The sequence below is a fragment of the Heliangelus exortis genome, chromosome 1, assembly GCF_036169615.1.
Source record: "Heliangelus exortis chromosome 1, bHelExo1.hap1, whole genome shotgun sequence".
Lineage (NCBI taxonomy): Eukaryota > Metazoa > Chordata > Aves > Apodiformes > Trochilidae > Heliangelus > Heliangelus exortis.
Window position 1 is genome coordinate 184,828,985 of NC_092422.1, and position 13,371 is coordinate 184,842,355.

The 13,371-nt window shown below is 39.1% G+C and overlaps 1 protein-coding gene across 4 annotated transcripts in view; it reads left to right on the forward strand.

The window, feature by feature from the left end:
• The window catches only part of RELN (reelin), a 272,014-nt gene that overhangs the window by 157,647 nt on the left and 100,996 nt on the right, over window positions 1-13,371 (forward strand). For all 4 annotated transcript variants that reach the window (XM_071733981.1, XM_071733980.1, XM_071733983.1 and 1 more), the window contains 3 exons: window positions 6,006-6,151; window positions 9,080-9,231; window positions 12,239-12,351. In XM_071733981.1, coding sequence (XP_071590082.1) covers window positions 6,006-6,151; window positions 9,080-9,231; window positions 12,239-12,351 — 411 coding nt within the window. The remainder of the gene's footprint in view (window positions 1-6,005; window positions 6,152-9,079; window positions 9,232-12,238; window positions 12,352-13,371) is intronic.

Consider the following 13,371-nt stretch of genomic DNA (forward strand, 5'->3'; position numbering starts at 1 on the left):
GCATACAGAGTTTGATTTTATCATCAGTATATTAGATTATGAATCTATCATTGTACCTGCTATCATGTCAAAATCTAAGAATTTTTTAAACCTGCATGATTCATCCCCAGAAAGACACAACATGTCATTTATGGCTCCATTGACAATGCTGCTCTAATTAATTTTCTTCATCTTTTTTCTTGTTACTCTGCTTCTCGTATCTCATCTGTTTGCATTGCCCAGATTTTAATTAAAAAAAAACTCTCCTCTCTAAGGAGAAATCTGAAGTGGCAAAAATAATCACTTAAAATATTACAGTCATTAAAAAATTGGCTGTGGTCAAAGCCATGCATTTTCAATTTGCCGACAAATGATATTTTAGTTTCCTTTTAAAGTACGTTTTGTATTTGAATGGCATACGCCAGCCAGCCTGGCTATCAGAGATTCTCCTCCAGCTGGGTGGGCTCTGTGTCAACTCCTTAATGGGGGAAATTGATGGCTCTCTGCTCATGTAGAGGTGAAAGCATACTGGGCAGATTTCTTTCCATCTGCCGTCAGCCCTTTGCAAGCTGGCACTGCCCAAATGCCCAGCACATTCATTCCAATGCAAGAAATGTCGCCAAAAAATAAATTGTGAGGCTACAGCTGTCTGAAAGAATCATCGGGGCCATTAGGCCCAGGAGAGATAATATGAAGAGGTGCATCAGTGTTTGTCTCTGATAAAAACCTAATTAAATGATGGTAAAGATGACTTTAATGGCCCAGAGGTGAACACCATTTTCATGTCAGTGTTCTCCTCAAGCCTCAACGAGATACTATGCAGCACCTCAGCCAAAAAGCTGCTACCCCGAGGAATTTCACATTAATGTTTCCTGTTGATGCTTCACAGAATGGCACAGTTGGGTCATTTAGTTGCCCTGTGTTCTGCTGTAAAGCGAAGAGGTATTTACTCACTCACATATTTGAGTGGAACAATTAGGAGAGAAGCTAGTTTGGATGAACTTCATTTCTGCTATTTACATTCCCAGTCTTTTTAGCTTATAAAAATCAGGGCTGTGTTCTTGGCTGCAGCTGTGGTGTAAGATGAGCTGATTGATAGTACCCTGTGCTGCTTCACACATGAGGATGAAAAGACCTCCAGAGGTCCCTCCCAGCCAACAGGTGATGCTGAGGATAGCAAGTGTCTCCTTACATGGTGCTTTTATGCAAGTCTTTAAAAATATGTAGATACTGTCATGCTACATGATGTAGGACCCCAGATCTTACTTGTGACCCTTAGGCCATTTAGATGCTGCAGAAAGTTGGCTGGTATTTATTTATGAAAATATAAATAGGTGCAGCTGGAAAGCACCTGCTTCCTTTGATAATCAAGGAAAAGTGACCCATGAGTTGGTGCATGTGGAAGATCACAGAACCACAGATCTTTTGGGGCAGGAAGGAAGCTTCAAGATCATCTAGTTCCAACCTCCCTACATAGGCAGGGACACCTCTCACTAGACCAGGTTGCTCGAAGTCCCATCCAACCTGGCCTTGAACACTTCCAGGGAGGGAGCAGTCACAGCTTCCCTGGACAACCTATTTCAGTGTCTCACTGTATGAGCCATGCAGAGCCTTGAAAATAAGGGAAAAGCAGTAATGTCATAACTATCCAGCAGGCAAACTTCAGGAAGAAAGACAATTCGGAGTTAAGACTAGATTGAAAGCAGATCAAATCATGCTGAGATACGGGAATGCATCCAGCCAATTTTCATTTTTTCCCTATTCATGCAAAGCAATGGCTTAACAAATGCATCAAGTGAATAATAGTATTTGTAGTGCTAGATTGAATTAAGCTTTTTTTTTTTTTTTCCCCCTTGGGATGACCAAAGGAACAGAACTTGGCTTCTTTCCATTTGGCAAGAGGCAGTAGTTGTTTATTTAGGAATACAAGGTTTTACTTATGGCAGGCTGATAGTCTCACTCCAGTTGCAAACAATGGGAAGTAGCTGCTGTTGTGAAGTGGCTCTGTTCATGCCTTCAAGTGTCCTGTGTTCCATTCTATGGATGATTTGGGAGAACATTTTGTTAAATGGAAGTTATCAGATTTGTCAAAGGATTTATTCTCTAAATTAATTTTCCCTCACAAATTAGTTAAGTATTCACTGTTCTAATTTGTCCAAGGACACACTAAGTATTTAATATGATTTTAATCTCCTTTTAAATGCAGAATTCAACTCTGCTTTAGTTCTAGACCTTCAACTGATGCTTCCATGGTAACAAGGAGAAATAACCTACAAGTTGCTCTTATTTGGCCTTTTTGGTTACAAAATTTGCACAGTGAGCTAATTTGTTTTTATCTTATAAATCATTTCAGTAGAAATACCAATTAAAGGAGAAGATATTTTAATCTTAAATTCTTAAGAGAGAACTCTACATCTGCACAGGGAGATCTGCAGCATCTCCAGTTTAGGGAGAACTTAATCCAGTTAGTTTCAAAACACAGAATATGTTTGTTCTACATTTTATATCACTTTAGAATGATAAAAAAAAGAACTGTAAAATACAATCTTTAAGTATTGAAGTATATAGACTAGCACTGCAAGTGTAAAGCCTTTAATTTGGGAAACAAGGCAGCACAGTATGTAAATTGCACTTTAGTTCCTCATTTCTAAAAGCTTGGATGCAAATCCTGGGTTGAACCCAAGAGAAAATGAGTCTGATGGTTTCAGTTCAGTCTCTAATCCGTTCAAGCCCTGTTATAAAACCACAAAATAATCCAGCACAGTCAGCAGCCTCCTGGATGTTGAGTGAGGCTGACAAGGTAGCTGGGGGTGTTACTGGTGAGGAACCATCTCCTGTGGAGCTTCTTTTGCTCCTGGAAAATTTGGCAGAGTGCTCTCTGAAGTTGCTCACCCCTCAGGAGCCCATTGCATCAAAAAACCCACCACCAACAAAAGCAGCAAAAGCAACTGCTTGGAAAATGGAAAGAAAATATTGAAGCTCAGTGTGAATTATGGGGGTGATGAATAAACAGGTGAGGGGAATGTGGTAGATAGGGGAGGACAAGTTCATGAACAAAGGAGCCCTGGTCCTTGCTGGGGCTGCACAGCTCATACAGGTAGGGCTGGTCCTTGCCTGCTTCTCACCTGTCCTGAGACCCAAATGGTGGCACGGGGGCAAAAATGTTTCAGAAATTCTGGCCCTCCCTCAGAACTTCTTTAAAAGCCACGGATGTGTTTTGAGCATCTTTCTTATTCTTCTTAAAGGTAATGAGCTTCCATTACTGTTTTTATAGGTATACATAGTAGCAGAAGGAGCTAAACCATGGCCTGAACTTTTCTTCTGAGTAATTGTTTCATAAGAGATTCAGAGCTAACATGAACAGAGGCTGATTTGAGCCACACATTGTGTGTGTGATTATCACATAAAATATGCATTAAAATTGTACTCATAGAGACTGTGTAGCTGTCTATAAAACATAGAGATAGTTTCATTGAACTAATGAAATAGATTATTCTTCTGTATCCTTTTGAGCTTTCCTAAAGGACTGATCATACACGACTGTATAAATAACTATTATTTATCCTTTTGCCAAACTGTCCATTTATTTACCTTGACACCCTTAATGGAAACTCCATCAGATGTACTTCTGTAAATATTCTGTTAGACAGCAGAAGGACATACAAACATTAAATGAAAATGGGGTTGTATCTGTTTACTGTTGATTTTAATAGCTGGCTTTCATCAGGCAAGAAGTTACTAATTACATGCCCTGCTATCTAGTATGTACTTACATTTAACTTAGCACCTGAGAAATAAATAAAGTTTAGAAAGGATTTTTCAAAGCTTTTGGGCAATTGCAACAACAAACTCAGGAGGATCTATTTGTCTGTTTGTTTCCTAAGACATGAAGGGTTATGTATAAATCTGAACTAAGCTTTAGTCTGGATACTTTTTTTTGATGTATTTACTTGACTGCCTACAGATAACAGGACTTTTGAGACAGATTGTTTGGCTGATAAGAGATACTTTGTTTCTATTCAGTAAATGAAGAATATTCAAAAAAACAAAGAGCAAAAATAACAAATCATTCTTTCAAATTCAGATGTTAGCAATATCTGTAAGCATGAAGGATAACATCAGTGGACAAAAGCCATTTCTCGGTCAAATATAAATAACTCCAGAGTACAAACTGTTTGTAAGGGAGAAGTAAAATATAAAATTGTTTCCTTAATTTCTGCTAGCCATAAAATATTTTCTGTGTAATTTATTCTGCCTTTCCAGTGGCAGCAGCTGCATATATGGTGCACTGTGCATATGGTGCATTAACAGAATAAGGAGACTTGTGACAAAATCTACTTAATTTCTGTGGTAAATTATCAGCACTTCAGTATTGTTCCATCGTTTCTTTGAAAAAGAGACGCTTTAACAACAATTTATTTTAGCAGTTGAAGAAGTCTTTACATTTTTACAATGTGTTTATTTCTTTAAGTGATACTTAACTTATGTTAATAAACATAGAGCTATAGCCGGTGAACTACAGACCAGAAAGTCTCTACACAAAAATCAGCCTTTAAGTATTCAGATATTTTTTTAACAATGTGTAGGCACTTCTAAAAATCCAATCACAAATGACATTCGTAAATATAAATTATTTTCTAAGTCATAGGCAACCATACTTGAAAATCATCAACAAAAGAATTCTAATCATGTCTCTTTTTGGCATTGGCAAAGTAAGGAAGAGTTACAGAATATTTAAAAATGCATTATTTTATACTTTGTTCAAGAAATCCCATAGACAAAGATCTACTGGGCACTTTCATTTCTTGCCACATCTTTCTCTTTGTTAAAAATGTAATTATTCACTGGATGTGACACTACCGTGACCTTTTTAAATGCAGAAGAGGTGAATGTCATACTTTCCCTTGGTGTGTAGTGAAGGGGTTCAGAGGGAAGAGGGCACTGCATAGATGATACCGAAAAGGTCAATGCAATTTGGCACTACTGTTTCTCTTTTCCAGACATTGAACTGTGGTAAGAATACAGAATTATTCTAATTAATCGTTTTATTGTAGCTTTCACTTTTAATGTGACCAAGATGAAAAAAAAAAAAAAAAAAATGAAGTAATTACTGCTTTTATCAGTATTTATTTTAATGTGAACAATTCAGTAAAATGCCAAGTTCTCAGTTTGCACTAAGGACAGGCAGACCTTCTTTAGAAGCTTCCATTTTGCAGGCTTTTACCATTCAGACACACAAACATAGGATGGGGTAACGAAGGAAATCTGTCGTGCAGTTCCCATGTGCTCCTCATGGACAGCTTCTTCCAGGTCAACACTTCTGGAGAGTCATGGCAGTTGGGGCAGACTGGGGCAGACATGTGGCTTTGTTTGATGCTGCTGAGATGGTAAATATGGAAATGCCATAGGAAAAGCATATGCATTTGGTTTAGGGGTAGCCTCAGAACCCCAAGACTGCTGTATAACAAGAGCCAGTTACCTATAGAACTATTTGTTATGCTGTTCTAATTAAATACAGCAAATACAGCCTTTTCACTCGATACACTTCAGACCCAAACTTTACTGTGTAGCAATGCTTAGAAATTCTGCATACAAGCCAAAAATTCAGGTATGGAGATCTGTGATTCACAGCAATAAATTCTTATGCTGACAAAATACCCATAACAATGTTTTATATACTTCTAAAGTTATTTGTACACACCATTGTGTATGTGCCAGACACAATGGCAATATTTTAAAACAGAAATAACACCCAAAGATACATTGCATGCCTCTTCTATGCAAACACAGTTTTATAATGGTCTGCAGTGTGTTTGTAGGGAAGCAGGTACAAGATTAGGACTCAGTCATCCTTAGGGGTGGGCTAAGAAAGATAAAAGATGACCATCCATTTTTTATTTTCATTTTGTTTCAGGTGCTGGTGAGTCATTAGATAACATACGGCTCACTCTGAGCTCTGATGGTGAGCAGGGCACCTCACAAACCCAATCTAACATCAGGTCCTTTTGTGCTCCTTTTGTCCACAGCACAGCTGCCAGTCAGATGGAAACTCCATCTACTTCCACGGGACAGAAGGCAGTGAGTTCAATTTCGCCACAACCAGGGATGTGGACCTTTCCACGGAGGATTCCCAGGAGCAGTGGGCAGAAGAGTTTGAGAGCCAGCCTAAAGGGTGAGTCCCTCAAACCTGGGTAAGCCTGCAAGACCAGAATAAATAGCAATAGAGTAAATAGCAGGTAACTGTGGATTTTAAGAGGAAACAAGTCTAAAGAGCCCAGGAGGAGCAGTCTGTCTCCAGATCATCCAAAGTTCTTAATGAAAAAGCATGTTTGGAAATGGTATAGTCATTCTGAAGAAACACATGACATTGGTCTGTTTTTCCATTCTGTCACAAACTGATATCCATATGAAATTAAATGCCTTGAGAAATTCATCTCCCTGTGCAACCCTGCTGTGATCCACACTTTGCCTTGAGAGAGCTCCTGCTGGTGTAGAGGAGGTGGAGGCAGGAGAGCTGAAGCAGCAGCCTGCTCCCACATTTCAGCACCGAGAGCATGGCCATGCCAGTGATGCCAGAGCTGAGGATCTGGCTAATAATTTAATGGTTTTACTTTTAATGCATTTGCACCCAAAGACTACTGTAAAACCACATCCAGCAGGGACTCCTGCAAGGGCACAAAAAATTAAGAAACCATCTAGGAGATCACAATTACTACTCTTCTCAAAGCATGGGCGAGCTCTTTAAAAAAAAAGTGTCCTGGTAATGAAATGTCATTTTATATACCTCAGTGTATAATTCTGACACACAAAAAAATAACCAACAATGTGTTCTTGATTCCTTTTTATTTTAAAAAACAAACTAAAAAAGTAAATAATTTCATTAGTTGCTGTAACCCCAGAGCAATGAGAAACGTACACTGTTAATTTGTGGGTCTCTACTGAATGTTGATTTTAACCTGCAAAGCACTTCAGATCATTAGCAGCTGATTCAATCACAAGGCACAGCAAAAGGAAGCTCACATGTAGGTGTCAACATCACCTTACTCTGTGCCAAATGTTCTCAGAGGTGAGACATCTGAAAGAGCTCAGCAGGGAGGACAAAGGAGCTTATGGTTGTTTTTATATAGCAGTTAATTGGGGTTTTTTGCATGTACCACCTAAAGCAGTAGGCAACATAGATGGTGGCTGCTGTTCTTAGTACCATGTTTTCCTTCTGTCGTTCTGCTTTTATTTATTGCATAAATTACGGCCTGATCCTAGAAGTGGACAGATCTTCACATTAGGTTGCCTCTGACCTCTCTAGCAGACACTTCATGGCCTTGGACCTCTGTGTCTGGTAGATCTAATTTATATCTACATACCATTCTATCATCTGTTTTATAAAGAAGAATTTCAATAGTCATGCGAGGGATAAATTAATCCAAAGATAATGTTTAATTAAGAACATCCACATCTCTGTCATGCCACCATGTGGGTTCCTTCTCCATTTATCCTTACAGACTATGTTTTGGTGCATTTTTATTAAAGTAACAGCTTTTAATGCTGTAGAACTTTATGGTTTTCATTTCTAATTCAGCTTAGAAGGAGAAGATGCCTGGAAACATCCATGATCTGCATCATTCATGATCACAAGTTGTTTTGTGGGTCACTACAGAGAATGTTTTAATTGAGCTAAATAGAGCATACAAAAGATCAATGGAGCATTGTGAGATTTTGTCATGTAAGTTAAAGTAGGCACAACTGTTTAATTCAGCACTTGCCTTTAGCCCAAGAGACCCATTTTCAGAATTGTATTTTGATTGTATTGCGTATTACCTTTAAAAAATATGCACAACTGAAATGCTTCTCTCAGAATCAGAGTTAGGTTAAACTGGGCTTCCATGAACATATTTATATTCGTATAAAAAAGCTTTCCAGTGATGTTAAGCTTGTGGAAATGACTGGCAGTTTTAAAGCAGGATTTCCAAAGAGGCGCATTGCTGGTCTGTCACAGCTTAGGTCAGTAGAGAAACTGCTAGCTTTTAAGAAAAGCCTAAAAATACATTTTGAAATTATTTGAGAGGTTGAAATTATAAAGAGACCATTATGTTGTTGAAAGGACAGATTTTGAATGTGTCACATGGCATATTGCTGCTAGAGACTGTTTCTGCTGGAATTGGATAGGAAAAGGCTCTGCCTTCCCTTCCGACCTTTGGTGTCCTCTCATTCATCCTGAATCATGCTGGCTGGCTACACAACTGGGTTATCAGGACTTAGTGATTCTAAGTAATTTAATTGCATTATCATCTTTACATTTCAAAAATATTTTATTATGAATCAATTAAGACTTCAACATGAATAATAATGTATCAGACCAAAATAATGTATGAGTTTTCAACAGTTTCTAATCTTTCAAATATTTTAATCAAGTTTTGAAGAAACCAACACTTTCATGATAAAAATATATTTTCAATAAAAAATATTTAATTGAAAACTCTGCAAGAGCTCTTTTAATTATCACTGAATAAAAATAAGAGGAAACGTTGCACAGAAAACCTGAGAAAGATTGTATCATCATGTATTAAAAACACAGCAGTCATTTCTCATACTGTGTTCATGTGTTACTTAAAAACTATTAGCCTAAAGCTCAAAAAGCTCAAAAGAGAGCATTTTCAGCCATTACCTGTATAGTTGACGATGATCTATAGCAGATATGGTGGCCATGTGGCTTTTCAAGTTTCACTGATCTATACACTTTAGATTAAACAGAATGGAATTACATTTTAAATATTTCTAACCTGGAACGATAATGAAGATGTTACAACACAACACTAAATACTTAGTAACAACATTCTATAAAAGCTTCATTTTTTAGTAATTCATGCTTTTCTGACAATTTCGTTAAAATATGTACATTTTATTTTCTTTATTTGAGTCAGCTGAATTTAAAACCTAGTCTAGAATATGTAAGTAATGATGTAGGAATTGCATTTGAAACATTGCATTTTGTTGGCCCCTAAGAGCAGCAGCAGCTACTTTTTTCCCTACAAATGTGCTCATAAATGTGTGAGTTTATCTGTAATGCCTCTTCATGTCCTTTGCCCACTGCTGACCTCTCCAGGTGGGACATACTTGGAGCCGTCATTGGTACTGAATGTGGAGCACTGGAATCTGGCTCAGCTGTGGTATTTCTCAGAGATGGAGAGAGAAAAATATGCACTCCATACATGGACGCTACAGGTTATGGGAACTTAAGATTTTATTTCAGTATGGGTGAGTATATATTCTTAACATAAAGCACCCCATGAAGCATGTGAGATTTAAATTGCACAGTGTGCATAGAACTACTTAAAGTACTCCTCAGAAGAGGATAGCTCTGATTTGTGACTATGATACACATGAGGATGTAAGACTCTGGGTCAGGGCAGGAGTTTACCCTTCTGGATACCTGCACAGGTGTATAAAGATGGTGGACACATAAACAACTCTCAAAAAAATATTCTCCCAGGTGACACTGAGTTGCAGATGAAAACCTTTCTGAACCTGATAAGGCACTCTGGGGGTGACAGCTCTTGATAGACATTTCTTCCATGGATTTATCCAGACATTTTTTGGGTGGATATAAACACTTAGCTCCGGGTGAAACAGAAGGTTGGTGTCTAAGCTTCCTTTATAGTTAGAGGAGATGTGGTCAGCACCATTGCTGGGAACACCCATTCAGCTCACTGGGAGATACCTGTGCTAGAGCAGCTGAGCTGCTCTCTGGACTCCACTGACTTCCTGGGCTGGATCTCCTCTGATACAAGGGAAGCTTGGTTGCCACTTGAGGTGTCCAAGCCTGAGATACCAGTGCCAGACTATGAGATAGAAGCCAGGATTTTGGGAGAGGCACAGTCTGCTGGAGTAGCAGGTAGGCCATGTGGGTCCCTCTACAGTGTCTAAAATGATCCTTGGTACTAGTTTTTATCAACTTAACCTCCCTGTGATGCCACAAGACTCTGTAGCCACTCCATGGTTAAAAATTAACTCACATGAAGAAGTACTTTGCCTTGTACTTTCTAATTTCATTTGAAGCCCCGTACTTCTTGTGGTGAGTGGCTTGTTATGGTTGGTGCTTTGAGCAACCTGGTCTAGTGGGAGAAGTCCCTGCCCAGTGCAGGAGGGTTGGAACAAGATGATCCTTAAGGTTCCTTGAGACCCAAACCATTCTATGATTCCATATGATTATATCAGAAGAGGTGGTCATATCTTTGTCATCCTCACTGCACCATAGAGGATTTTACAGGTTCCTGTCATATACTTCTGCAGTCATAAGCATGTGCACCCTGCTGTTAATCCATCAGAGTGAACAGTGTTGCACCCAAGGATCAAATAGGAACAGCACAGAGGAGGGACAGTCTTACGTGGCTGAACCCACAGAACACTTTCTTCTCAAAAGCCCTTACAATCATAAACATTTTCTTCTGCTAATGTATTGGCCCAGGGGGAGACTCACAGAGTGTGCCACAGTGTGCTATAGTCTTGGAGCATGTCCTACGTGTGGCAGCCCTAGTGAAAAGTGTTGTGGTATTAGCATCATCTGTGGACCTTTTCCACTAAGACAAAGTGCAGCCTCAGTGATTCACCAGAGTTAAGAAAACACAAGAAAGAACCTGTCTTTCCACTCCCACTCCCCACTGTTGCTGTTAGTGCAAATGCATTATTTTGATGTTGCAGTGGACCAAAATCCCTATGAATATGGTAGTTATTGTTCAATACCTCACAGTGTTTTTCCAGAACTTTTATTTTGCACATAAAGGAAACTGCATGAGGTTAATCTCTCAACACCAGGTTTAGAGGAGCTGAGGGTTTTTTCTTAAAAGTAGAGAATAATAAAATAATAAAAAAGGAAGCAGAGACTAAACTTGTGACCTCGACAAGAAACCTTCTGAATCAACCAGAAAAAACAGCCTGTATTTAATGAGTGGAAGACCTCATGTTGTTGTCCTAAATTGTTGCATATCTCTCCTGTGTTACATGAATTACCAACGAAGCACAGGAAAAAGAGGATGCTTCTTCCAAGCATTACAACACCTGCAAGAGAAACAGGAAAGAAATTTGCTCGACCTTTTGACCTTAGGGGAGAAGTTGTCAGCACATGCAGGCACAGGGAATAGTGAATTTATCACTTCAAAAATGTATTCTGTACATACTTGTAAATTAAATAAATAATAGTTTAAACATTCAGACGGACAGAAGATTTGAAATGACACATGGATGTTCCTTATTACTGTATCATACACATCAAAGAGCCACATCTTACCTAGCTGTCTGTACTGCTTTGCCCATTCCATTCCAAGAACTGGCCATCTGTAATGAAAACAGCATAGAAAGTGTATAATATATGCAATGTTTGTACTTCACAGCTTTCAAAGAAACTTCCTCATCCTGTTTTGTTTTGGGGCTTTTTCTCCGCTTGTTTTTTTTTTTTTCTTGCTTTTTAAATGCCTGCAATGCCCATAGTGCACAGGGCGATGATGTTTCCCATTTCAGTTACAGAAACTTGCTGTTAAAAACTTTTTTGCAGAACTGCAAACTGCTGTGATGATGCCCACCTCCCAGCTATAACACAGAGCTTAATGCTCAAATATGTCTGCACTTTTGGAGCAGCTTAATAAGTGGTTTGGATTCTGCCAACATAAAGATATTTCAAATGCTGCTCCAATCCAGTGGGGTGACCATGTCACATGCATCTCCTGTGATACAATATACTCTCACTGTCCCTTTGAAGTTATGGCATAAGCAGTAGAAAATACAACACACACACAAAAAGCTACACATCAGTCTTCCTCATGTCCTACTGAGAGTGTATTCTCAGCTGCCAAACTCCCATCTGAGAAGTATTTAGGTGGTCCTCACATACAATGTGTGTGTCTGCACAAAGTATGAGCACTGAATAACAGTTTACTGAAGAGAACTCAAAAATCAAACTATTCCTTTTTAAATAGGATTTAATGCATACAGATAGAAGTATTGCCTTGGGCACAGTATTTTGATAAACTGATTAAGAGAGTTACTTGAAGTTTTTATAATTGTGAACCCCCTTGATCTCTGGTATGGTTTATCTGATTGAACAGTTGTTATACATTGTGTCCTTAGGGCTGGTGTTCTTTCCTTTGTATCCTAAGTTAAATAGCATCTGGTTGTAATTATTTTTTGCAATGGCTGCGTAGTACAATTCCACTTTCCAGTAGCAAAGGCTTAAATTAATTTGTTTCTCCCTAAAATGTTTGTCGTACAGGGGGAACTTGTGATTCTGGAGAATTCCATGAAAATGATGTCATACTTTATGCCAAGATTGAAGGCAGGAGAGAACATATACCTCTTGATACTCTGACCTATGCTGCTTACAAGGTAAGTTGTCTTAAACAAAGTTGGTGGATAAGATGGATAGATCAATCTGTTCTTAAGCTGTGACAACAATGTTGTGTGTTGCATTCCCTGGGGACAGTCAAAGATGATCTTCCCAAACACATAAATAGCGTGCAGATCTCACACTGACAGGGTTCCTTTGCAGTTATTGCTGATAGCTCCACGCTGGAGCAGGACTACAGCCTTGCCTTGTGCTAGGGAAACAGACAAATGGGCAATAGGCAAAATTTTCAGCCATCAGCTGAAAACCTCAGTGATATTGTCTCCTCATAAATAATTACCCCAGTCTCCAGTCAGGATCCTACTAGCCACAGTGTGGTACTCACGACCTGTATCCTGAGAGCATCGGTTATGGTGCAGTTGGTGTCTGGGAGGAGAGTGACTGGGAAGTACCTGGATGTCTCTTCTGAGCCTGGTGTGGGAAATTTCACATTTTACACTTTTAATTTCCATTCTAAGTACAGTTGTGTACCCTCTCATAAGGTCTGCAGTGATGTGGACAGGAACTTAGCCATAGGATGTTGCTGCTGGCAGTGTGCACGGGCAGCTTCACCTCTGCCCATAGTACGGCCTCTTCCCAACCTTGTCCACCACCCTCAGACAGGACAATAAGGGCCTTGTGCAATCTGTCTGGTTCCTTCCTGTCTAGGGCAAGGAAACACTTAGACCACATCTACTCTGAGTAACCCAGCCCTGAGGTGGCCTTAGTGTGCTTTTGTACAAAGATAACAAAAATTGATACATAATATGTACACAACTGGATGCACTAGAGATGGAGATGCAGTATGCTAATATAGTGTGTAAGAAAGTTGGTGGTAAAGATAAAGCTGAATTCAAGCACAAGTCTGTGAGCATTTTCACTGCAACTCTGGCATTCAGAGGGCAAATGTTTACAGTAGGGTTTGTCCTGAGTTTGGTTGAGTCACTTGCATTGTTTCATTGTGCATGGCTTCCCTCCTTGCCCGCTTCTGTGTGAAAGACAGGGTAGAACTTTTTTAAAAC